Source organism: Prinia subflava, chromosome 9, assembly GCF_021018805.1.
Source record: "Prinia subflava isolate CZ2003 ecotype Zambia chromosome 9, Cam_Psub_1.2, whole genome shotgun sequence".
Taxonomy (NCBI): Eukaryota; Metazoa; Chordata; class Aves; order Passeriformes; family Cisticolidae; genus Prinia; species Prinia subflava.
In genome coordinates, this window is record NC_086255.1 from 34,594,977 (window position 1) to 34,619,980 (window position 25,004).

The 25,004-nt window shown below is 42.9% G+C and overlaps 2 protein-coding genes across 4 annotated transcripts in view; one reads left to right on the forward strand and one right to left on the reverse strand.

The window, feature by feature from the left end:
• CTNNA3 (catenin alpha 3) overlaps nucleotides 1-25,004 on the forward strand; it is a 419,849-nt gene that overhangs the window by 166,768 nt on the left and 228,077 nt on the right. The window lies entirely within an intron of this gene.
• The window catches only part of LRRTM3 (leucine rich repeat transmembrane neuronal 3), a 79,160-nt gene that overhangs the window by 53,574 nt on the left and 582 nt on the right, over nucleotides 1-25,004 (reverse strand). For 2 of the 3 annotated variants that reach the window (XM_063406397.1, XM_063406398.1), the window contains exon 2: nucleotides 23,246-24,777. In XM_063406397.1, the coding sequence (XP_063262467.1) occupies nucleotides 23,246-24,777 (1,532 nt within the window). Of the gene's footprint in view, nucleotides 1-23,245; nucleotides 24,989-25,004 lie in introns of those variants that run through there. The other variant, XM_063406396.1, reaches the window with a different exon arrangement.

A 25,004-nucleotide genomic window follows, 5' to 3' on the forward strand; every position in this document is an offset into this window, starting at 1 on the left:
AGCAGAGAACAGGCACCACGGCTGTGTCAGTGCAGTATTTCACACTGCTGTGTTCAGCTGCACTCATCTGCCTCTTCTGACTCCCCTGTGTCTCCACAAGTGCTTGGATTCCCCCTCCTCATTATCCTGCTTCTCCACTTACTCCCTGCTCTCCCCACACTCTCAGCTTCATTCCTCCCTTCACTCCTGCCTTCAGAGCTGCCAGGGCTGTACAGAGCCAGAGGTTTGCTCTGGGGCCCTGGACCTCGTGTGGGCTGATGGGGAAGCGTTCAGGGGAGCAGGAGAAGAGCAGCCTCCCAAACGGGGCACAGGCAGCTGGGCTTGGAGGCAGAGGGGCACTGAGAAACAGAGGCAGAGCTTCCGAGGGGGCTTCGGAACACGGTGTCCCCCACCCACCTCCTTCCTCCCCTGGAGAGCTCCTGCCTCAGGGGTACAGCTCACGTCCAGGCTTCCCTTCGCCTGGAAAAGGGAGAGGTCACAGACCTTCCCTTCCCTGCCTGGAGACTTCCTTTCATGTTGTACACTCCAAAAGTGCATTTGTGAGAGGGGTCTGTCATGGTGTCAGCGCTCCAATACCCGTGGGACTGCCAGAAACCAGGGCTGGAGGGGTTTGAAGGTGGGAAACAGCGATGGCAAAAGAAAAACAATGGGCCTCTCTTAAGCTTGAATAGCAACTTGGATTTTTATAATTACAGTGTTCAAGCAGAAAAGTGACACCACTCCAGGAATCAACTCTACCTTGAAATAGCAAAGTGACTTGGAGGAAGTTCTTACTGGAGTGGCTGGGGCTAATTTTGTCACAGAACCACATCAGAAAATGTTCAATTCCAGTATGTAAAGAATTACCCACTGGTGCCCAGTTCTGTTAACCTTTGAAAATCCCAGGTGAGACAGGCAGGATTGAGAGTTCAGAAAGCTGGATTTTATTCTCTGTGTGTGCCAATATTGATTTTACATTTTACAAGTCAGTCTCTCCACGGATATAATTTTAATAGGTTTCTAGATCTTCTAATTAAGTACTAGTTGTAAAGTTCGCCCAGCTGTTATTCGAGTCCTGTATATAGTTTCAATAGCTTAGTGATGTAGGAATTTTCTTTAAAAACTCTCCCAAACCCTTTATCCAGTCTAATTGACACAGCGCTTGCCCATTTGCCTGTTACTCTGGTCCTTTATTACTGCTCCTACCTAGCAGTCCACATTAGATGGATGCTATCTGTGCTGGTCCTTGTGGTAAAGGGAGCTGCCATTTCTGCTGTCTTTTGTTCTTTGGATGCTGGTGAGATTTCAGAGTATCAGAATGTATATTGCAGTGGTTAGGTCATTATTTTATCTGTGAATTGTTTTTGAATTGCTGGGTGAATTATGGCTGGTCCTAGTGAGTTCTCCCAGTTTACTATTTCAATTTATTCTGCAGTAAAATGTCAGTTCATTTTTGGTCACATTTTCAGCTGCATCACCCTTTCATCTGTGGAAACCTCCCAGCGATTTTCTGTACTAAATGTGCAAAAGGATCCATCTGGTTTTTGTACAGTCACTGTGTTTTCTGTGGATAGTCCAGCTTGATCCCACGGAGCTTGGCAGCCATCCTGCTCCTGATGTAACGATGGAGGTGTGCTAAAGATTACTGTAATGCTGCAATTTTGTCCTTAAAGTCTTCTGTGGCCTGTCCTAGTGCGTTTTTTACAGCTAACCTGCCGTAGTTTATATTCCTTTCTGTTACGTGCATATGTAGCCTGTTTTGCTAGGTATGATAAAACCAGAATGTTTTGCTGCTGTTGTTTATGAAAGCCTCTCCTGACCTGTCTTTTCAACACAATGGCCATTTGCTGGGAGCCTTTCAGCAGGGTTCTTTCAGGTGAGGGTTACATGCACACCTTTTGTATGCTGTGCTTACATAACCAGCACATACTTGCCAATACTTAGCATTTGAAATTTTGTTTATTTTAACAAGCTTTCGCATTTAGTTACGCCATCTTTTTAAAATCGAGTGGATTTTTAAAAAAACTCTTGTCTACTTTGAAGATATTGAAGATATCCTTACTGCATCAGGATCTCTCTTACAGACTGCCTTTTTGGTGGTAATATTCTGGATGAGGACCTTGACACTGCTGTGACTGTGTCACAAGGTGGTTTTTTAGTGGGTCCCCTATCTAGTCACTGCCTGAAGTACAATCTACAGATCAGATTTGTCACACAGCATGTCTGAAATAACTAAATCCTACCATTACTGCTGTTTTCCTGTGCTAGCAATCATTTCAGTTTCTCTGGGCACAACAGGGTGGCTCTTCTCAAATGACAAAGATTAGATTGTCCTTAACAATGTATTTTTCCTGTAATAGTAAAAGTCCTGTATTTGAACATGGACTTAAGAGTTTTGTAGAGATTCTGTTTTACTTGTTGGTACATTCACCAAGCTCTGATATGATTCTAAGATATTTGAGATTCCATTTCTTGACATGATTCCTGTACTGACATGAGCTATTGCATTTTTTTATCCTTTCTCTAGATACTAAAGTACCAATAATTCCCTCTTTCCTCCAAGTGTTTGATATTATTCAGACCATACTTACTGGTAGCTGTTGAGTCTACCCATCTTTTTAACCTTAGCATTTGTATAGAAACACGTGCGTATTTGGTTAGGGTTTTTTTGTGTTCTGCCTCTTTTGGAAAACACAGCTTCACCTTTGACTTTGGCCGGGGCATTTTCTACCCTTGGGCCTGCAAACAGATGAGGAAAAGGAGACAAAGTCTCCCCACGTGTGTCTCTTCCTCTGGGGGTTCTCACCTTGTTTTGCAGGTGTTAATACTCAGATGAATTTTGCAGCCAGACTGGTGAGTGTCTGTGCTTTAGTATGGATTTATGTTTTGGGAGTGGGTGACTCAAATTAATGAGTTTCGCTCAGCAGCTTTAACCTGTTCTTGAGTCAGTATTAGTTAATTTTTTCTGTGATGGATTTTGAGCTTAGCTGCAGATGCTGAGGCTGAAGACTTGCACTGAAACTTGTGAAAGGCCTGGTCCTTGTGAGGAATGCTGTTTGTTGACAGCATTTGATAAATTTTGGTACTATTCTGGTTTCACTTTAGAGATACAAGGCAAGCGACACAAGGACATCTGGGAACTGCAGTATTTTTTGCAAGCAAAGAGAATGAAGGATAGTGAAGGATAAGCCCCAAACAATTAGGGTAAAATGTTTTTCCATGCTGCTTTACTCTGGAAGCTCGTCCAAATCACTTCCCAAAATGATGGTAACTCTTACTGTTGGTTATGTATCGTGGAGTGAATAATGCAAGCAAATCTTTCGCCTTGCTTTTGCAGTGGATGCCTAAAGCTGTATAATAAAATGGGATTTTGAGCAGCAGCAGATTTTGGACTCCTATGTCAATCACATCCCCTCCTTTCTCTCCACCAAATGCTGTTTTGCAAGTATGTAACATTTATGTGCAAGAAGAGCATAGCTGATTTATTACAGAAATGAAAGAATATTAAACCTTCCACAGGGCTGTAAGGATGGCCTTAGCAGAAATACACCTAATCCTGATCTGATAATAGCAGGTAATGAACTCACAATATTCCATATTACATTAAAATTTCTGTAACCTAGTTGCAAACAGTTTTTCATTTAAATTTTGTTTGCTTAAGTTTATTACAGAAAGTAAAAATAACCCCTGCTCTGATAGCACCTGCAAGATAGATATTGCTCTATTTCTTTGTAAATAAAGGCCTGCATTTTATTACTGTGAAAATTGCTGTATTTCTGCCTTTGCACATCAGGCAATTTTCTGAAGCTTCTCTCAACAGGTATGTTGTAATGGCTTTGTTTGCTGGAAGGGTATGCCTTGTCTAAATATACATCTGCAGGTAATGAAGTCCATTAAGAATGAACGCTGTATGGAACTGTGAAGGGAAAACAGATATGAACAGTGTTCAAACCAGAGCTAAACTTCTAAACCCCTGTTCCAGCCACCTAAAAGGAAATTGCCAGTGGACACCTGAAGCTTAAAAAAAATTCCATCTAAATTTTACCTCAAGAACATCCATCACCTCACTCAGCTTGAATGGAATGGAGAAGGGCTGTTGATGGCACTGGGATGATGCTGTGTCTCATTTGTGGATTTGTGTGAGTGGGTGACAGCAGAGCCTTCATCCTTTAGTGAGGAGTTTGTTCCCATGGGGTCCGTGTGGCTGCCAGTCCCTGTCCCCCTGTCCCCCTGTGCCTCTGGAACAGCAGTGCTGGTGCTCAGCACGGGGTTTGGCAGCCCAGCTGCTGAGCACACAGGCCCCTGTCTTTTTGTGTGGAGCAGCATTCCAAACAGGTTCTGCTTGGATTGTAGTGCCAGGAAAATATCTGGGGATACCGTTTAGTGGTATTTAGTTGTTGTGGTTAATAAGCAGTGGCTCCTGGGTTTATATGTGTAGGGTGGATAAGAATATGTGTACTTAGTGTATGTAAATCTTTGCTGTATTTATTTGTGGGATGAAGAGGCCATTTGTCTTTTTAGGGGAAAATAGCTCAGCTAAGACAGTATTAATTTTCATAAGATGGTGTTTTAATAAGATAAACAAAAATGTGACAGATTTCATATGTGTTTTATAACTGAATATTTTACATGTTATTTTTCTCTTTTTGGTATACTCTGGAGGAAGTCATGCATGGATTGCTAGAATAACAGAAATTACTTGAAGTAGCTCTGTCTTTATCTGAACATTTGCTATGCTTGTAAACTTGCATGCTGTTTGTGTCTAGTATTACATGCACTTCCATTTGCCAGCTGCAAACAAACAGATTTTAATTTTTGCAATTTACACACTTTTGCATTGTACATCAATAGCACCCTAATCAAATGTAATTCTACACCCGTTACTGGATGATAGTTTTTAGCATAATAAGTCTCAATTTCTCACATTCATGTCAGTGCTTTGTGAAGGGAAAGTGGAAGAGCTGCTGAGTGCGCTCTGCCTGCTCTGACAGCTTTGTGATAAACCCTGCGTGACTGAATCCAGCAGTGTGGCTGAGGAGAACAGCTGGACCTCCACACCTGCAGAGCCTCAGTGCTCTGCAGTGTGCCTGGGTTGACAGAAGCATGGCCTGTTACAAACTAGCACCAAGCACAGTTAAGTCGGGAAACAACTCAATTTAGGATAACATTGTGGGAACTGCCTGGACTGGCCATAGGGAGAAATCCCGAACTCCTGCTGGAAGTCCAGATGTGTTTCCTGGGAGATGGCACAGCAGATGCTTTGGCTGCTGCACAAAGCTGCTGTTTATCAGACTCCTAAATGGCATTTCAAGGGGCTGTGGTAAACGGAGGGTGGCAACTGCTGCTGTCTTAGGTGCTCTGAGGTAGCAGCAGCCCAGAGAATATTCTCTGTCTAGAGCAGCTCTATCACAACAGCTAATCCGTGCTGTCTGCCAGGGTGGAGGAGAGCACATGGACAGGATTTGATGGACTCGGACAGCCTTTGCTGGCGTTCATCGTAAGAGGCTATTTGGGAAGCTAAGCATTGCTGAAGTGAAAGGAGAGCCACTCTTCTGTGGTGGGAACTGTCTGGAGACAGAAAACAGGAGGAATCAGTGTCGATTTTCCACATGGCAAAAGGTTAACAGCAGGGAGCCCTCAGCTGTTCAGGTTAGATTCATGTACTGCAAGTTGAAGTCTCTGTGAAAGGGAAAATGGCAAAATGTGCAGGTAATATAAATTGTCAAATCTAGGAATGCGAGCAGGACCTTCCAGAACTCAGCAAAGCTATGAGCACGAGCACACCGAGCAGAATCAATTCACAAATGTGAAGTATTGCCTGTTGGCAGTGCTGGGAATGATTTTAACTGTAGACATCTGCTGTTAGTATTTAAGCAGGTCTTAGCAGTGAAAAAAGAGTATGTTGTGTCCTTCTGGACACAGTTCAAAAGGCTTGTTAAGAGTACATCAATAATGCCTTTGTGTAAATATTTTACCTTTTATTCTTGGGTCTGTGGTCAATTCTCATTACCTATTATCAAGGAAGATTAGTTGAAACAGAAATGGTTTGGAGTTTGGTGAGGAAAATGTTTAGGAGCATTTGATTCAAGGGACAGGGAACTGATTTTAAAATGTCTTAATAAAATATTTTTATTTACAGTCCATAATTCATCTGTAGAAATTGCTGCCAGACCTCAGTGATGGTAAGGTATTAGTGGAAATTCTGAATAAAAAGATTTCATTTCTAAGTGTATAATGAAGACACAGGTATTTTATTTGAAGTATAATACATGATCCACATTTCTGCATGGGTATGTTAAGGGCTAGGACAGGACATAGCTTTCTAACTATTATAAGCTGTCTTTTTGTTGTTGTTGTTGTTGTTGTTGTTGTTAAGTGTTTGTTTCTACTTGTTATACACAGGTTGCTCCCAGTTAGAAAGCCTGCTAGGCATGTCTGATATGACATTTCCTACTGTGATTGTGATATCCCTGGTTCAGGAGAAAGCACAAACAGTTCAGTGCCCTGTGTATGAATTCCTTCCTTTGAGGTGTTGCAGTTGTCTGTGTTTATGCAAATACATCCTTGCAGTCAAGGTAGGCTATTGTATCATGTATCATCATGATCTGAGCTTTTTAAAGAGAGACACAACAGAATGAAAACAAGTTTCCTCTTGGCATCTGTTCTGATTTGATTCTGAGTTCTTCCAGGGCCACCTCTCATTAGTATTCCAACTCCTTTGTGATGCTAATGGGGTCCCCAGAAGTTGGGTCAGAATTTTCAAGCTGTAGAACACAGTTTGTACTCCCTCCTCACTTCCCATCATGGGGAAAAGCAGCCTTTGGCAGTCTGACCCCATCTGGGAATGCAGGAGAACTCTCCCGAGCTGCTGCTGTGGAGGGTGTGGAGTTGAGCGTGGGCTGGCACATTCCTTGGTGTAGCCCAGCTTTGGGCACATCTTGCATTCCCACGTGTGTCATTGGTGGTGCAGTGTGGTGGTGATGTGGTCGTTACCAGGTGTCATTAATGATGTGGTCGTTACCAGGTGTCATTAGTGATGTGCTCATTACCAGGGATCATTAGCGGTGCAGTGTGGTGCTGATGTCATTACCAGGTGTCATTAGTGGTGCAGTGTGGTGCTGATGTTATTACCAGATATCATTAATGATGTGGTCATTACCAGGTATCATTAATGATGTGGTCATTACCAGGTGTCATTAGTGGTGCAGTGTGGTGCTGATGTTATTACCAGATATCATTAATGATGTGGTCATTACCAGGTATCATTAATGATGTGGTCATTACCAGGTGTCATTAGTGGTGCATGGTGGTGGTGATGTGGTTGTTACCAGGTGTCATTAATGATGTGGTCATTACCAGGCGTCATTAATGATGTGGTCATTACCAGGTGTCATTAATGATGTGGTTGTTACCAGGTGTCATTAGCAGTGCAGTGTGGTGATGTGGTCGTTACCAGGTGGGTCACTGCTTATTTTCATTTCAGCTGGATTTCCTCAGATTATCTAGACAGGCATGGTCAGTGCTGCCTGCTGGTGCTGGTACAAACACCGGGATAAAGGTGGGCTGTGTTTTAAGGTTGGGTTTTTTGAATGGTTAGCACATCAATATGCTTTTGCTGAGTCATCTTGGGAAGGGCAAATATGGTTAAGCAATGAAACCAAATTTTGTCTGGCACTGTGAATATGAAGTTATTTCCTCTGACATCAATTAAAAAGCTTATTAATAATAGATTGTTAAATGAGAAGTATAAAATCTTATTTTCATCCCTATCTCAATTTTCAGAAAGAATAGACATTCCCAATAATAATTTCCCAACCTTGTGACTGTATATAAATCTCTGAGCAATCAGCTTAGGAGCCACTTCAGAAAGAACAGCCATAATTCACCAAGTGGAACAAGTCTTTTAAAACTAGTAAGATGAAACCCACTGGTTATAATGGTGGTGATGATTGCTGCTATGAATCTTGTGAGAGTCCTGGCTTGTTGATTTTGTTGGAGGTGATGGGATGCTTTTCCGTGCAGTGTTGCTCTGCTGTCAGGCATTATGTTTCCCCAAAGTTCTGCAGGCCCATTGTCTGTTTTATATTTGACACTGGTGGAGGAGAGCCTGCCAAACCACAACAGGCTTTGTGGTGATTATAAGCACTGACTAATTGTATTTTATGGCTCGACAGGCTCTAGGTTTCAAGCAACATTTGTGAAAGTGTGCTGCTATGGGATTAAAGTTATATTTAAGTTTAGGAAATTCTAATCTCTTGGAGGTGTCTGGGGCTGCTCCCTTGCTGCTGCATGGTGCTGTGCTCTCACTTCACCTGACTCATGGCTCCCAGCCCCCACTTGCTTTGTGAGTAAGAAAACAATCAGTAAAATAATGGCTGTGGGAGGCTGTGTGTGCTCCCAGTGCTGCCATGGCCTCAAAGGACCCCACGTCAGGTGTCTGCTCTGTAGGAATGGCACTGATAATGTCTTGCAAAGTGTTTTGAGACTCTCTAAAGAAAGGTGCGTGAACATTTTTGATGTTAAGCTACTTTAAGGAGTGACATTTCTTTCTAATTAGAACTAGTTAATTCTACTGTTGAAGCAGTTGAGGAGAAATGTTATAATCTTTAATTGATAGATAACTGACTTGATGAGCTGTTTATTTTCAGTTTGGAATTACTGGAGAATTACTTTTTTTTTTTTTTTCCATATTTGATACTAAAACTCCAAATAAGGAAAATATTTTCCAGTTTGATGGCTTTGATCTCTGCATTCACCAAGCAGAGCAATGACAGAGAAGAGATGTAGAATTCCTTTAGGGGATATAATTTAGAAGAAATCTTTATGTCCCTATGTAGTAAGTTCCAAGAACATAAACAATTTGAAGGTTAGCAAAGTTCACAACAGATGTTTGACTTGACTTGGACCAGTGAATAGAATTTGGTGCTTTGGTTTGGCAGAAGTGGTGTGCAGGGCCCTGCCTCAGCAGCAGCACACTGCAGCCCGTGGCAGCAGTGCCTGCATCCCGTGCCAGGCCTGGAGCAGGGGGCACGGCAGTGCCTGGCGTCCACAGCTTACAGAATTCACCGCTGGAAGCCAGCAGCCTGCAGCGCTCAGGAAACCCAGCCCTTCTGACACTGTGTGCTGCCTCAAGACTCTTTTCCCTGAGGAGAATCTGGACAAGACACCAAGTGTAAGATTATCTGTCTTTCACCTGCAGGTCAGGATGGCCTGAACTCCCTGGCCCTGATTTGTAGGAGATGTAAAGAATCAATGCCACCTTCCATTCCACTGCACAGGGGCCTGCTGGCTCTCTCCTACAGCTTTGCTGTGCAATAGGAACCAATGGCTATTATTTAATCGGTCAAGCCTTTGAAAAATAGAATGCCAGAAGGGCTGTTTATGATGAAATCATCCTTCTCTGCAGTGCTGCCTCACCTTGCACCTCGTACAGCCTTTAAATTTTATACATCTTAAGCGAAATGATTCTGTAAGTTGAATAAGAGGCCCCTGTTTCAGGAGGAGTAATGCTGCACGTCTGCTCAGTGTAATGCTGTGTGGGGGGGTGTGAGGGGAGTGCAGCTGTGTGTGTCCCTGTGCAGCTCCTCAGCAGGGGCAGCGCTGCAGCTCCTGCAGCCGGGCCCTGGTGCCCTTAGGGCAGGGTGGCTGCTGTGGGACGGGCACTCAGCTGCCCGTGCTGGGAAGAGAGGGCTGAGCTGCAAAGCTCATGCTGGGGCAGTGGATTTGTTGCAGTCAACACAAGTCACGCTTGTTTAGTGAGGAAATGGTTGAATGCTAAGGCCTCTTGTCAGCTCGACACACTGTCCTACTTTCATGGCAGTGATTTACAAACTGCAGCGTGTGGAGGTCTGTGGAGTTCAGCTCACCTTTGGGAATGCTCTGCCTTATGAACGATGGATGAAGGGTAAACTGTCTGAAACACCCCCGTGACTTCATGGTAGCCATAACCCCAAAGTCCTTGAGCCAGTGGGTTCTCACTGAGCTTTGTCTTGGGATTTTGTGCCACATTTACCCTTTGGAAAACTCAACTGTTGTCTTGAGTTTCAGTGGACCAATCTGAGTCAAAGAAAAGGGGAGCATGAGGGTACAAGAGGGATTTCCTGCTTTTTAGTAGCAATAGGATTTTCTGCTGGATTTGTATGGATGGTAGAAACAAAGACATGAATGTGCTGTCCTAGCCATCCCTCCAGCCTTGATTCATCTTGTCCTGACAAGGAATTCAGGGTTTGAAAAACAGTCAGGTGTTGCCTACTCAGTGTGACTTCTTGGGAACTTACTGAAGTGGCCACTGTCAATCCGGGAATATTTCTTTGTTACAAAAACAGAAAGCATCTCTCGTGCATTGACTTCAACTCGAGACAAAAACTATTAAATCCCTTGAAATAAATTTTACATTAGGGGTGGGAGAGGTGGCGTGGGGACTCAGGGAAAGCTCTTTTAACTTATGCTAAACATTCGCTGCTTTGCTGTATTTTACTCCAGTCTCAACTCTGCAGCCCTGAAGGCTCCAAGCCTGAAACTAAAACTCCTGAAATTATAAAAGCATAAAATCAAGTGAAGGTTAATGGTCACTGTTTTTTCCCACAGGCTCTGCAAGCTTTGGTATGTGGAACACTGATAAAATAGGAAGGCATAGGGCAGTTATATATTGTTGCTCTTGCAGTCAGTGTTAGTACTGTCAAGCAAAACAACACTTCTGAAAAACATCATACCTGCTCTGACAGTTCTCCTGGGAAAGCTGCTCTTGGAGACCCTGGGACACTGCGTTCTCCATTACACACTCTTGGACAGAATGGAACCAGCAGAAGGGGCATGTGCTGTGATTCTACACGGCCCTGCGTTGCTTCAGGGGCACACAAAGAGTGGAGAGGTGTTTGCTGGGGTTATCAGGCTGCCCTCAACACCTTTCAGTAGGGTTCTGCCAGAACCCTTCTGCAAGCTGCAAGAGGAGCTCTGATGAACTTACCCATTGGAAAGGAAAATACGGCTTTAGACAACAACTTCTTTCCAGGCATTTTGGGAGGAGGCTCATTGGACAGGTAAATCTAAAGCAGGTGAGACCTGATGTGTCACCTTTTCCAGAAGGATGCAGGAGTTGCCAGCTCACTGGAGACTTCCAGTTGTGCTTGGGAAAGATGCACAGGCCAGCCTAGTGAAGGTGTTTGACTAGAGCTCCTGGGTTAGGGGTATGAATCAGAGAATGACAGAATGGGTTGTGTGGGAAAGACCATCTCTTTCCACCCATCTGCCATGAGCAGGGACACATTCCACTGAACCAGGCTGCTCACAGCCCTGCCCACCCTGGCCTTGGAACAGAGATCAATTCAGAGTACTGTCAGAAATTATCTGGGGGAATGACCAGCTGCTCCAGAAAGGGAAGGAACTGACTCAGACACAGTCAGAGCTGAGACTGGACTGAAGGTGATTAAGTTTCAGGTGTCTGTGCACATGTTCTGCCATTATTGGCTAAATGAGCTTTGTAACTATCACAGCAATTTTTATAATGCATAACAGAAATTGGGAGGGGCTGTGTTTTCAAGTAATTTTGACTGGTTGACTTTGAGGCATTCCTTTCTTGCAGGCTGTTTTCCAAAGAGTTGAATGCCCATAGATTTTCAGAGATTTGCAACCCCCCTCTTCCCCTCACTGGCATTAGCATGCAGCACCACTGCAGTGGTAGCAAATGCTACATAGCAGGTGGATTTCCACAGGATTTCAGCCCTGCTCCGTCTGCTGCCTGGCACAGGCTTCCATCAGCTCCTGCACTTCACTGGCCGCTGTTTCCCTTCCAAGCTGGTAATTCATTCAGTAAAGTTGGACTTACAGATTTATGCTGGAAAGAACATGTGACAGTCTCCGTGTTTTGTGTTGGGGATGCAGAGAAGTGGAAGAGGAAGCATTAAATGGTATAAAATGAGCATTAAATTGAAAGAAGGTGCAGGTAAGGGGCACAGGCTACAGATACTCTGAAAGAATCTCTAAGAAAATGAGTGTTTTATTTGAAACCTTTTAAAAAGGAGAAGACTCCTTGTTCCAGGGTGTAGACTGTAAATCTTTGATTAAATCCTGAAGCAGCCTATGAAGTAGGCACGAGGTGTTCTGTGGTGCTGAGCAAAGGGATCAGGGGTTATCCAGCTGCAGTTGTCAGAGGCTGATACAAGCGTGCATTCTAATGAGCCCAGCAGCCCAAGGAGTGCTGGCTGCGTGCTGCAGCATCCCTGCCTGCCTGCCTGCAAAACTGCCTGGCCATGCACAGAGCACCTCTGTTTGCACAGGCCTCTTGGAGGTCATTTTAACAATCCATTTGGGAGAGATTAATTAATAATTAAGCTAGTGTGGAATTAATCTTAGGCAAATCTGCTTTTGCAGTGTCAGGAAGTGTCTTGTCCGTTATGTCCATATAGTGACCCAATAAAGCACTGACACCAAAAATTCAGTTCTATGTAGCTAATCAGCATCCCGTTACAGCAGGGCCATTGAGATAGCTTTTGTTTTCTCATGCATGGTAATTTTTGAAGATTATGTTAATTTTCACTAAAAGTTGATGGGATAGGGTTCCTGCAGAGGGTACAAACATTCCAGACTGCTTTAATTTTTCTTTTTTTCATAGTGTTTGAGCATGAATCACTTCCCTGTACCTCATTTTATTTACTTGATCAATGAGTCTTCTCTACCGGGGGAAGCAATTTAAAACTATTGTGAAAATGTCTCTTTGTTCCTGGAAGCTCACTTGCTGTTGGAGCTGAAGTTGTAAACAAGGCTTTACAGGGGCACACCTTGGTAGAAATTCAAGGGCACCTGGTACATTTAAATGTGGCTCTTGTATTTTCTTTTCCTTTCTGTGAAATAGCTAATCAAGAGAGGAGAGGAGCTCAGAGTGAAGGAAAGAAAGGGACTAGACTGGGAGAGAGAAATCAAAGAAGGAAATTAAAATAATGGTTTTTTTTCCTTTCAGTGAGAACTAAGCCTGATCCAGGGGTTTTCTGCAGTTGGGAAGTTCCCTTAATAATGCTCCTAAAGATTATAGGCAGAGACAGAAAATCCTGTAGTCTGTGAAAATTAAATGAAATGAAAATTCATAAATCTTGATGTTACTAAATCGAAATTAAATTTGCAAGTTTTGGATAACAGGGATATATTCCTTTAGCTCTCATGTCCTCCCCCATCCATAGTCCTGTAAATCTCTTTCCAGTGCTCTTCTGAGCTCATTCTAATAGCGGATCTATCAAAATTCATTATAAAAATACATAAGCCCAGGCATGCTGTGCAGTCAGCCATTTGTGTTCATACTGTTTGATGAATTTGAATGCCAAAAAGTTAAGCTAAAATACCATTCTGACAGTGTTCCCTACCTCAGGCCTTTTCACCAGCACTTGTGGGAGCCTCTGGCTTAGGGAAGAAGGGCATCCATCTCTCTCGGATGGCCTGTCAAGCCACACTTACGTACACGAGCATTTACAAGCAAACAAGATTATTTTGGTATCTTCTCTGTTGATACTGGGGTGTTGACACGAATGTGGGACACTTTCAGAATATGCACTGGGTGGAAGTAATGAGTGCTTGTAATAAATTCTCACTACAGAGTCTGCAGGAGCATTTTCTTTTCATCATCTCATTAACGACTTAGAGCCATTAACAGCTTAAAGTGCTGAGTAAGGATTTACATTTAATTTAAGTCTTCTGTTCTTAGCTGACAAAATGTATCTCACACACTTGATGGATGTAATTAGCGTGATGAGGCTTTAAAAGAAATTGGCTTGGTTAAATTTAGAATTTGCCATGTCAGTTTGTACATGAAGCCAAAGCATACATATCAGTAGTTCTGTAGCTTTGGAAAAATGCATTGTATTAATGTTACTGATATATAGATATTTTTAATTTATGATACTGATAACAGTCCAAATCCAACATGCTTTCAGATTTAACAGTGTGGTCCATTATGTTAATATTTCAAATTCTTTTATACTGCTCTTGCACATCAGAGCTCACCATTATGTGCTATGGCTACAGACCAACTATCCTTTGGAGGACAAGAATTGTGCTTAACTGCCTGCGTTCCTGTGCTTTACTAAACTGTCATAAAAGCAGAGCTCCATGGAAACTGCTGGACTTGAGTCCATGCAAACCGAGGGCAGCTGCACTGCACTCGCCGTCCCTGCTCCCTGCAGTGCTGCTGCTTTCTGCTCAGCCTCACTCATGCTCAGAGGTCTCATGTGCAATGTTTTCCCTCAGATTTTCTGCAATTGTTACTTGCTCACTAGAAAAACAAGACACTTGTTAGTGCTACCAGCATCACAGGGGTGGGGAGAAGATTGTGCAGAACTGTGTGCTTGAAGTAAGTCTGTTCCTGAATGAAGGACGGGTTTCTGTCTGGTAACTGGAGCTTCCAAACTCGTGTGATAATATTGCTGGCTTCTGCTGCAGGCCTGCATTTTGTGTAAGTAATGGGACCTGGGAACTGTTGTTAAGATAAATTAAAGTAGGGACAAGTGAACACTCAGTGCCCAAAGCAGAGAGCCTGCTTGTGCCAGGCACAAGCAGACTCAGGAGGAATTCCAGAGACAGTTTTCCATCCCCCCAGGAGGGGTCCTGCGTTGGGAGGAGGAGTGAGGGTGTCACACTGTGAGTCACAGCCGTGAGAGCACACGGGGTGAATTTCCAGAGTGGGAATTGCTGCGATGTGTGCTGTGGATGTGTCTGGGTAGCTCAGGGAGTTTCAGGAGGAGCTGGGTGCTCTGGAGCAGGGTGGGATGGAGCTGCACTGCTCTGAGGATGTGACTCACACCGCAGATGGCTGCAGGCTCCTGCTGCCATCTGAAAGTGTCGGATTCCAAGGAGCAGGGCACTGCTACCAAACCCGTGTGCTGGAATGGTTGTTTGATGTTACTCTTTTTTGAAGTGGAAAGGATGATCCTTTCCTCATACTTTGACTAAGTGTTTTTATATAAGATCACTATGATTGTTATTAGCAAGGACTGTGGGGAATAAACTCTGGCTGAAAAACCCCCAGATTTGAGACTCTGCAGCTGTTTTTTCAAGTGAGCCATAGCTGATTATTTTCTGAGATGAGTTCAGTGTAAGTGCATGCCAGGAGTTGGTGTCAGTGCTTTCTGCAATAGGTCAGAGGGCAGTTCCCCAGGTAACACCCTTTTCCCACACGCAGCCCCTCCCGCTGTTACTGGGGCAGCTCTGCCCTGTCTGCACCTCTCTGCACAGCTGCTCCCTTTCCCTTGCAAGAGAATTTCCCAAAATCTCTGGGGAGGTCATTTTTTAGAGTAGCTTCATGGAGCTGGCCAGAGCACTTTGAGACCCTTGAGTCTTGTTCAAATGTCCAGTTCTGGGGAGAACTGGAGAGGAGATAATGTGTCATAACAAAGGTTAAGTGCTTGACTGGTGCAACAAATGGGTGAGATTTGGGTGTTTAAATTCCCATTTGCAGGTTTGCAAACCTTTGCTACAATCTTTGCTTTGTTTTAAAATAAACAGGATAATCTACAGGAGACTGAAAAAGAGTTACAGCACACTAATTAAGCTGAAGTCTGAAGTGTTTTTGTTTGACTCCAGTCTGGTTTTTGTAAACTGTGTTCCCTTTCTCTGCTTTTATCATCTGCAGCTTTAGCACAACTCAGCACAGGCCAAATAGATGCTTTTGCAATGTTAAACAATGCATTTTAACAAAGAAAAGCAAACGAGACTGTGTGCTAGAGCATACATCATGAAGTCTGTATTTTTGGCCCAAGGAATCCGTTTATGATGGCTGTGTTTTCAGTGGATTTGTATTACTAACGTATTGCTGTTGTTTATTATCTGCACTGGAGTGCTCATCTAGAGCTGTTTGTAGCCCCGAGGGCAGCAAAGGGAGCACTGCCGGGGCTCCTGGGCTGCCCAGCTTTCATTTGAGGTCCTGCCTTGCACCGTGGAGGGCTTGGTGCACCTTTTCTCCCCTGACTTGGGCTGAACCAGGAGGGGCATGGTAATCTCATTACATTATTTTGGAGTCTACTGTGGGTTTTGCAGCCTTTATGCAACTGGAAAATATAAATGCCCAAAAAATCAGAGCCATGAATTCTGCAGTGCTAACTACTGTAGATGCTAGGTAAAGAACAGGCATGCAAACATGCAGTAAGTTGTTCCTGGCCATAAAGGGCACATGTAGGAGCCAACTGCACAACCTAGGATTTGCCATGAAGCACAAAATAAATGCCAGGAGGATATGCTCAGTTAAAATAATGTACATGTTACCTGTTAGCAGTATCTTACCATTTCTACAGGTGTTGGAAATAATCACATAAGAAACAACAAAAGTAAGATGGAATTTGTTTAGATTTTTACCAAACCCAGCTCAGTCCCACAGCTTTGGAAAGAATGTCTTACATTATGGGAAAGTATTTTCTTCCCTTCATTTAGAGAAAGTTGTTTGTTTGATGTCTAAAGATGCCCAGAAACTGACACTAGCAACTCAAAAAAAAAAAAAAAAAAAAAAGGAAAAAAGTTTAAAATACTTCCCAAGAGATGCAGAAATGTTTATTTGACATTCCATTTTTATCTGTCTATCTGTCTGTCTGTCCGTCCATCCATCCGTCCATCCATCCATCCATCCATCCATCCATCCACCCTTTTGTATCTTTTAAATCCGTTCTTTAAGTTCTGGAAAAGCTGTGTGACCGTTCCTGACTTTCACTAATGCTGTAAGCCACATGCAGTCGTTTCCCTGAGTTTGTTTCTTTTTTCAGTCTCTCACTGTGATTATGGGCATGAACATGCAGTGCTTTGTCAGAGTCAGTCCCCCACACTGTGGGACACAGTGCCAGTGTAACCCTTGGCAGGTGTGGGGTCCTGCTGGGTTTCAGGTGAGGATAACTACTGAAGGCTGGGTTCATGGTGGCAGCTCCTGCAGGCTACCACTATCCCTGCAGTTGGGTTTTTCTTTTGGCATTAAGGAACTAGGCTCCTGAGAGACTGACCTAGCTAGTTAGGGGGTTTGCTAGTTTGGGGAGGAAAAGGATTTGCACACAGGACTGTGCAGGTGATCTCCTCTCAGTGGTGTAGTGAAACACTGAACTTGTGGTGCATTTCTGTCCTGCTTTGGTGGGTAAGTAGGTGAGTAATTAAAATATTTTGTTTGTCAAATGTCCTTGCAATGTATTAATGGGTTTTGGCCATCACCAAACACTGGGAAAATTAGCAAGGGTAAAGTGTAGTTATGAAGTCATACATGGTCTCAGTGCTGGTGCTGGAAAAAGGGAAATTCAGCCTTAGGGCAGGAGTGTAAACCGTGACACATGGGCAGTGTGTTGGTCATGGACACAGGAAGGGAATGGCTTCAGTGGTGAAGATGACACGTGAGGGGATTTTGGAGGACTTTTTTCAAGATTATACCTCCAGTCATTCAATTGCTTTTTGGCAAACAAAAGAGTTTGTGGGAAACAGTAAAAACCAGAAAGAATGAAATATTTTGTTTTGTTAAAGAGTTTAGTTGATTTTAGTGATCTTGTGATTTTTCACATGAATATCTAACATTTCCTGTAATAACAGCTCAAACAGTAGGTCATTAAGCTCATTAGGAAGAAATAATAAACAGCAATTAACTAGCCTTTTGTCCCTTCTCAGTAAGCAATGCTTATTCTTACATTAGAATGCCAGTGCTGTGGTCACTATAGCATAATGGCATGAACAAGACAAGACTTGCAGGGAGATGTGATTTCTGTGATGGATTGGTTGGATAAAGAGATACTGCCTACTTGCAAATCTTTTTTCACTCTTGCTTTTCTGATGTTTGTGCTCATTCCAAATGAGATGTGCAGGTTCTCTGGCAGGTAAAATGTTGGCCATCAGCTCACAGCCAGTTGTTCCAGAGGGTCTTGGATAAAACCCTTTCTGTTACGTTATGACCTCTTTGGTGACGTTCATGGCTGTTGAGCTCAGTCACACTTACTGCTTCTGTGCCCTGCTGTGTTGTGTTGGTGGATGCCAGGGCAGAGTTTGGCTGTAACCCTGAGAATCACTCACAATCCCTTTCTGTCCCACTGCAATGACACCCACTCTGAAAAGCCTCACTAGGAATGAAAAGCAAAGCACCAGAGCATGGACTGACCTCCCAATGCACCTGAAGACATCAAAAGTTAGAATTACAGCTGTATTTCCTCCAGTGTGGAGTGAAATGAGTTCCTGTGCACCTTCTTAGGGGCATAGACTGAATCTTGTCAACAGAGCTGTACTCCTGACTGCCTTGTCTTCTCTCCTTCACTGTGGTTTGGGATCATACCAGTAACATTGGCACAGAGCTACTGAGGCCAGTGTAGTTACAGCAAAACATTCCAGAGGTTTTGCCCAAGCAGATATGCTGCAGATTTATGTCATGTTTGCCCCTGGATGACTCTGCTATTGTTTGTGAATTTGATCCTGCATTGTTCGCTTCTTGTCTCTTTGGACATTGTGTGTTTTTGAGAGGAAGTTCTTACTTTTACCTGTTCCCAGGTATTGAGTTGCCCTTCCTTTAATGTCTAATAATACCTTTCTCTCATTATTATAAAAATAAATATAAAAAATTTTTTTTTACTCTTCTGTTGTTAGGAGGTTGAATGAGTTGTTTGTGGCCTGAGTTTATTTTCTAGTCTAGTAAAGAAGTGTTTTATAAATAATAAGTTTTAAACCAATGGCCACAAACTTACAAGAGCTCCTACCCTTGCTTACTTGTATCCTCCTTGCCTTTGCTGGCAGTAGTGACTTACACACTGAGTAGACCATTTCCTGCCAGCTTTCCTCTGCTCTTACTTTCTCCATGTATTCACTACATGTAGGTTATGGCTCCTGTGCACAGACCCAGTTGAGTACTCACTATGCTGCAAGGGTTTGATGCTTCTCCTGTGTGATACAGAAGGATGCTAAGGGAAAAGGCAAACACGTCTCTGTGAATTGATTTATGGAGATACCTGTGATTAAGCTCCCTACCCACTGGATGTCACTATTGTTCCACAGAAATTCATCCATGGACTATTTATCTAGCATTGAGGGCTGACAGCAAAGACCATTTGCTTGCAGCAAACTGGAAATTTCTAACTGTATTTGCAGGAATATTGCACATGTATGTTCATTTTGCAATTGAATTTTATATTAAGGTTCACCATTTCATAGTAATAAGAAAAGAGAGCCGTGCCAAACCTTCAGCTGTGATGACTCTGGAAGTGCAGATAGTGAGTCATGAACAAGCCAGCAGAGAAGCTTGCAGTCATTATACTCAAGCCACTTGTTCTCATTATTATTCTCTTACTCTGCAGTTGCTGGAGGTGATCTCAACACAGTGAATGAACATTACCAGTCTCCTCAAATTTGCTCAGTACATCAGTTATTTTCTTTTCCCAAAGACGTGCATTCTGTGTGATGTATCACTCTGAAAAGGCCCTTGAATATTCCAAGGCTGGGTCACTGAGAGCCCAAGCAATCCACTGGCAAGGAGGATGTCTGGGAAGGCCCTGGGTTACACTCCCAGTGCTCAGCTGCTGTGTGACCCAGCAAACTGCCTCAAACCTCTCTTGTCTGTTTGCCATCTCTCTGTGTCTCACAGAGAAAGTCCTGGCTGCCCTTAAAATTCTGGGGGTGCTACAAGAAAATGAAGCAGTCTGGTGATTCCATCTAACATTTGTCTCAACATTGTCTAAATACATGTAGATGCAAACCCAATGAAAATGACAATGGACATGAAAGAATTCTGCACTTCATCTTGCAGCTTGAAAAGCCCTGGTCCTCAGTGGTAGCCCCAGAACACCATACATGTCTCAGCAAAAGGAATAGTAAATTACTAAAATCCCAAAAATGTACAGAAAAACAAGGCAAAAAAATCAACAACAACCAAAAACCCCTCAACCAACCCAAACCCCCCCAAAACATCTTCCAAACCCATTCCTGCTCTCCTAAAATTGGGACATGTAGGTGGTATCATCTCCATTAAGGAGGAGCCAGGTCACTGGAGGCACTCAGTCACATCTCCTTCCTCAGCTCAGTGCCTAAAATGCTTGTGTGAAGGCTCACAGGTTTGTGAGAGGCATCATAGCTGCCGTGGCTCTGACTTTGACACCCTCTGAGGATTGCTTGGTGTCACCCAGCAAGGTTTTAACAGTTTTGTGAGAGACTGGCACCAGATTATCCACAAACCAAGACAAAGTGGGATCAAGATTTTAGCTCCTGGAGAGAAGCAAAGGAGAAATTTCTTTGCTGGAGCCTTTGAGGCTTCAGCACTTCATTTGTATTCAGGAGAGGGGCAGGCAGCCTTTCACAGGGACTGAAAATTGCTCAGCTAAGACCAAGTCATTCCCACCACATTATTAGAATTTGTGACTCTGGTGGCCTTGCCACCCAAAACAAGTCCCTTCTGGAGGGTTTCATTTGACAGTGGTGAGGCTCAGTTTAGCTGGGTTCATGCGGGTTTTGCCCATGGGAAAACATGGAGTTCCTAATGTGTTTTAAGGTGCTGTGGAGCTGGTTTAAAATGTTTTCTAAGCCATAGGCCCTGGAGTAGAATTTAAAACCTTGGCTCGGAGGCCTTGGGCTGTGCCGGAAGGTTTAGAGAGTTACAGCAGGTGTGTTTTTTGTGTGGTCAGACAGTGGCTGCATTAGCAGTGACAGTGGCAGCAGTTACACCCTGACCTGTGTGTGTTTGGAAATTCCTGCAGCTGGAAGTGAAGGAAGCCAGCAGGGAAGGAATGAGTTGATCTGAGCATATCTGTGTATGAATACAGATGCTGGATTTCTACTGTATTTTTGTTACCCATCCATGACTAATGGCAGACTGGCCTTATTTTCTTTTTCCTGCCTCTAATTGAGTATTTTTCAAAGGGAGCTAGCGATGATTTTACAGGCATCACCTTCTGAAGAAGGTTTTGGATTGATTCCTTCTGAGTAGTTATGTTTAAAATAAGGCATTAAAGAAACACAAAAGCATATAAAGTCCAACTCAATTACAGACAACTCTCACAATCACAGTCCACTAAGAAGTATTAGAGGATATGAATATTCTTGAATAACAAAAATTCTGAAGTAATAGTATGAAATTATTTTCTGATTGCAGTTAGCACTCCTAAAACTAAATATAAAATTTTAATTCTATTTTTATATATATTTATATTTGTACACAAACACACACGTGTGTCTGTCTGTATATATGAACATCCATATATTTTGGGGCAAATCTCTTGTGTTTTGGCTGTGCCTAATGTTAGTCACCACTGCAGAGATGAAAGCCTCTGAAGTACAGGGATGGTTCTTAACATGAAGTTTATAGCAAACTCTAATGCTTCAGTACAGAGATAACCAAGATGTGCTGGTACAAATCTGAATCCTACAGTAGCTAAGGTAATTAAACCTGTATTGACTTTTTAATAGCAACTTCCAAGGCACAGCTCAGGTAAGTGTCTCAAGCATTTGCACTGTTAATGGAGTGGGGTCCTTGTACTCAGAAATGGGGCCTCTCTTGCAGGGCTCAGTACAGGCTCAGGCTTCCACCCTCAGCTATTTCCTCACCACATTCTGTGGAAATAAGAATGGTTTCATTCTGTGGAAAAAACCCCAGGCCAAACCCCTTCAAGTGTATTAGCTGTTTTAAGAGATGTTCTAGCTTTGTTTTCATGTATCGAGCATGTTTCAAGGTGATAGGCTGTGACTGGGTTTTTTCCAGTAACAATTCAGGGGAACCTTCTGTTAAGGTTTTGCTTTTTCTAATCTGCTGCAGTGAAACTGCCTTATAAAAATACTCCCTCCCAAGTGATTGAAGATGCGCAGTTTACAAAGCCAAATCAAGTCACAAAATAGAGATAATTAAATTACTGACTTTATAAAGGTGCTGCTGTATTATTTCATACCCTCCCTTCCTGATAGTCAAAATGAGAAGTATGATTTATTTGCAAATATGGGGGATGTTATATTCTTCTGCAGGTATCAGAATACATGATTTTGGGAGAAGGAAGGCAGGGAATAGCTGGATTACAAAGCTATGTTTTGGCCAAAACCACTAGTGTATGACTAGACATTAAAACTGAGTGTCTATGAATTCTGTAATGTCATTAGGGTTTTGGTAAGAGAGCAAAATGATTTGTCACTGATTTATGTAAAAGGATTTTTGGATGTGCTCCTCTCACACCAGTGAGTAACCAGTTTTCTCTGAAAGCTCTTTGCAGCTGTAGTATGTCTAAAATGCACAGTGTTTGGCATTTTAAGTGGTGAAGCTTTATTTAGATATTAGAGAGACACTGTGCAAAACATAGCACACAACCTAGCAAGCCTAGCCCAGCAAAAAAACAGAAATAGAAGAAAATGATGGATTTTAATGGTTTCCTCAGCTACATTAATGCCTTTGACAGTCTTGAAAAGAGAATTCCTAATGAGAGCTGAAACAAATGTGTGCAGGAAGTGGTCTTGCTTTTGCTGCTGCACGTTTGAGTTCCTCTAATTGCATCAATAAGGAATTTCTGCTCCTCATCTAATGAATGCCTTTTGACTGCTTTCTGAAAGGCAACTGGATGCAGGGATAAACACTGGCACCTTTTGTATGAAGTCACATAAACAGGTTTCAATTGCTAGCTATCGGCCCTAGAAACAGTCTTACAATGCAGTACAGTAAATCCCACTGTACCTTTTTATTTTTAATTTTTTATTAAGCCTAGGTTTCCCTCTGCTTTACCTCTGGTGTGATACCTCATGCCCTAAGCACGCTTTTTAGTCTTTCTTGTGCTGGGCAGCAATCAGGCATTTTTTCAGAGCTATGCCTGCACCATCTCTCTCCTCAGACAACTCAGAATTCATATGATGCTACAGTACCTGGCTCTTTACTTCATTCTGGGCTCAAAAAGTGAATTTTACAGCAAGCACTGGGGTTGGGGAGGCAGAGGGGGACACCCTGAGTTTGATTTTTAATTTCATTGTTGTAATTTTTCTCCCTAAACAGAGGCACAGTCGATGCAGGTGCAGTGGATTACTTATGAAAGAAGTTTTCTATTTAAAAACAAGAGAGACTTTAATGAAGTCAGTAGAGGGTTTGTACAATGGGTATTGTATTAAACCAGAGCTCAGGCTTCACATTGATTGCGGTATTTAAATTTCAATGAGTTGATTATGTATGAGAGTAAAATGACCAGTATTATGAATGTACAAAAAAGGGACATGGAAGAGCTGTGCCAGAAAAGTGAGAAAAACGTTCCCTTTATAGTCCCTAGAGTTCAATAAAGCACCACTATTTCCCAGCTTTTAAAAGCTCTTTTATCACAATGGTTCATACCTCGCATTCCCTGGAGCCTGATTTGTTATACGTGCAGGGTCCTGTTCCGTTCAGCAGCATCTCACTGGTTTCAGTGTTGGTGGGTTTGTAATCTACATAGAATTCCTGTGTGCTTGGAGTCATCTGCTTCAGCGACTGTCTTTTCTTTTTCCTGTGCCTTCGCATGAGCGAGCGCTGCTGCAGCTGCTTCATGCTGGCAGGGTAGCGCTTCCATGACACATAGATCACCAGCAGGATCACCAGCACAGACAGGAAAAGAGCCACGCTGCCTGCTATGATCTTATGGAAGGAGATGTGTTCGGCGTCGTGCTCGGGCTCGGAGCTCGCTGCCGTGGCTCCGATGGTTGGGGGCAGAGGGGCCTTGCTGTCGTGTTTAGGCCTGGTGAGTTTTGGTTTAAACGTTGGCTTTGGGAGAGCTCGTGCTAGTTCAAACCTTTCCGTGGTGCTCTTGCCACAGATGCTGTAGTTTTTCACTGCATCAATAACGTTCACCCCTTGCAGCTCTTTGGGGCTGGCACAAATAATTGTATTTTCCCTCAGCCCTCTGAAACTTTTAAGCCAGTTTACCAGAGAGCAAATGTTTCTGCTGCATTCCCATATATTCCCGGCAAGGCTGATGTCATTGAGAGATATCCAAGAATCCAAAATTTCTTGACCAATAAATGTGAGCTTGTTTGAATCCAGGTTGAGGCGCTGTAAATTGGGCACACACTGAAAAACACTAGGTCCACTGAAAGCTTCTATTTCATTGCCAGATAAATCAAGTCTTTGTAATGAGCTCCAGGTCCAGGACATAGTTTGTCCTATCACACTGATTTTATTCCACTGTAAATAAAGGTTCTGAAGGCTGACTAGCCTTGGAAAAAGTGCCAGGTTGAGCTTAGAAAATTGATTGTGCTCCAGATGAAGCTCTTTCAGTCTGATCATACCTGCAAAGACATTCCTTGCTAAACTTCGGATGCGATTGTAACCCAGGTCCAACAGTTCAAGGTTCCTGCAATCTTGAAATATTCGAACAGGGATGGTTCTTAGGGAATTGGAGCGCAAATGTAAACTCAGCAGCTTCCTTAAGCCCCTGAACTGTTCAGATCCCAGAGACTGCAGCTGATTGTATGACAGATCCAAATTCCGGAGGTTTGTCACAGGTCTGAAGGTATTATTAAGAAAATAGGAGATTCTGTTGGAACTCAAGATCAACTCTTTTAGTCTGCGTATTCCACTGAAAGCATTTTCGTCAATATTGCTGATGTGGTTATGGTCTAAATAGAGCCAGGTGAGTTGATTAAGACCTTTAAATTGATTGTATTTTAGTTTTTGGAGGCTGTTATAGCGAAGGGACAAACCTAAACAACCAGCAGATATACTTGAGGGAATCTCCTGCAATTTCTGAGATTCACAATATACCATTTTGCCTTCACACCTACAGCCCTTAGGGCATCCTCGTTCAGCAGAAGAAAGCATTGTCAGTAATACAGTAGGGGCTATTACCAGAGCTACAGCTGATCCGCTCAGTAGCCTAATTACATTGAAACCTGGAAATAAAAACAACTTAGAAAAGTTATCCCCCCACACATCAGTCATTTCTTTAAATCATGCTAAAATCTTTTTACTTAACAATCATTTACAAAGCCCTAGCTCGACTCGACTACTTTTCACAGTGTTTTTTGCTTGGTTTTTTTTTTACTCAGCTTTTTTTTTTCTTTTAAGAATACCTTGAATAAAAGTACTGAAAAATAGTTGGGTAAAAGGTGTAATCCCT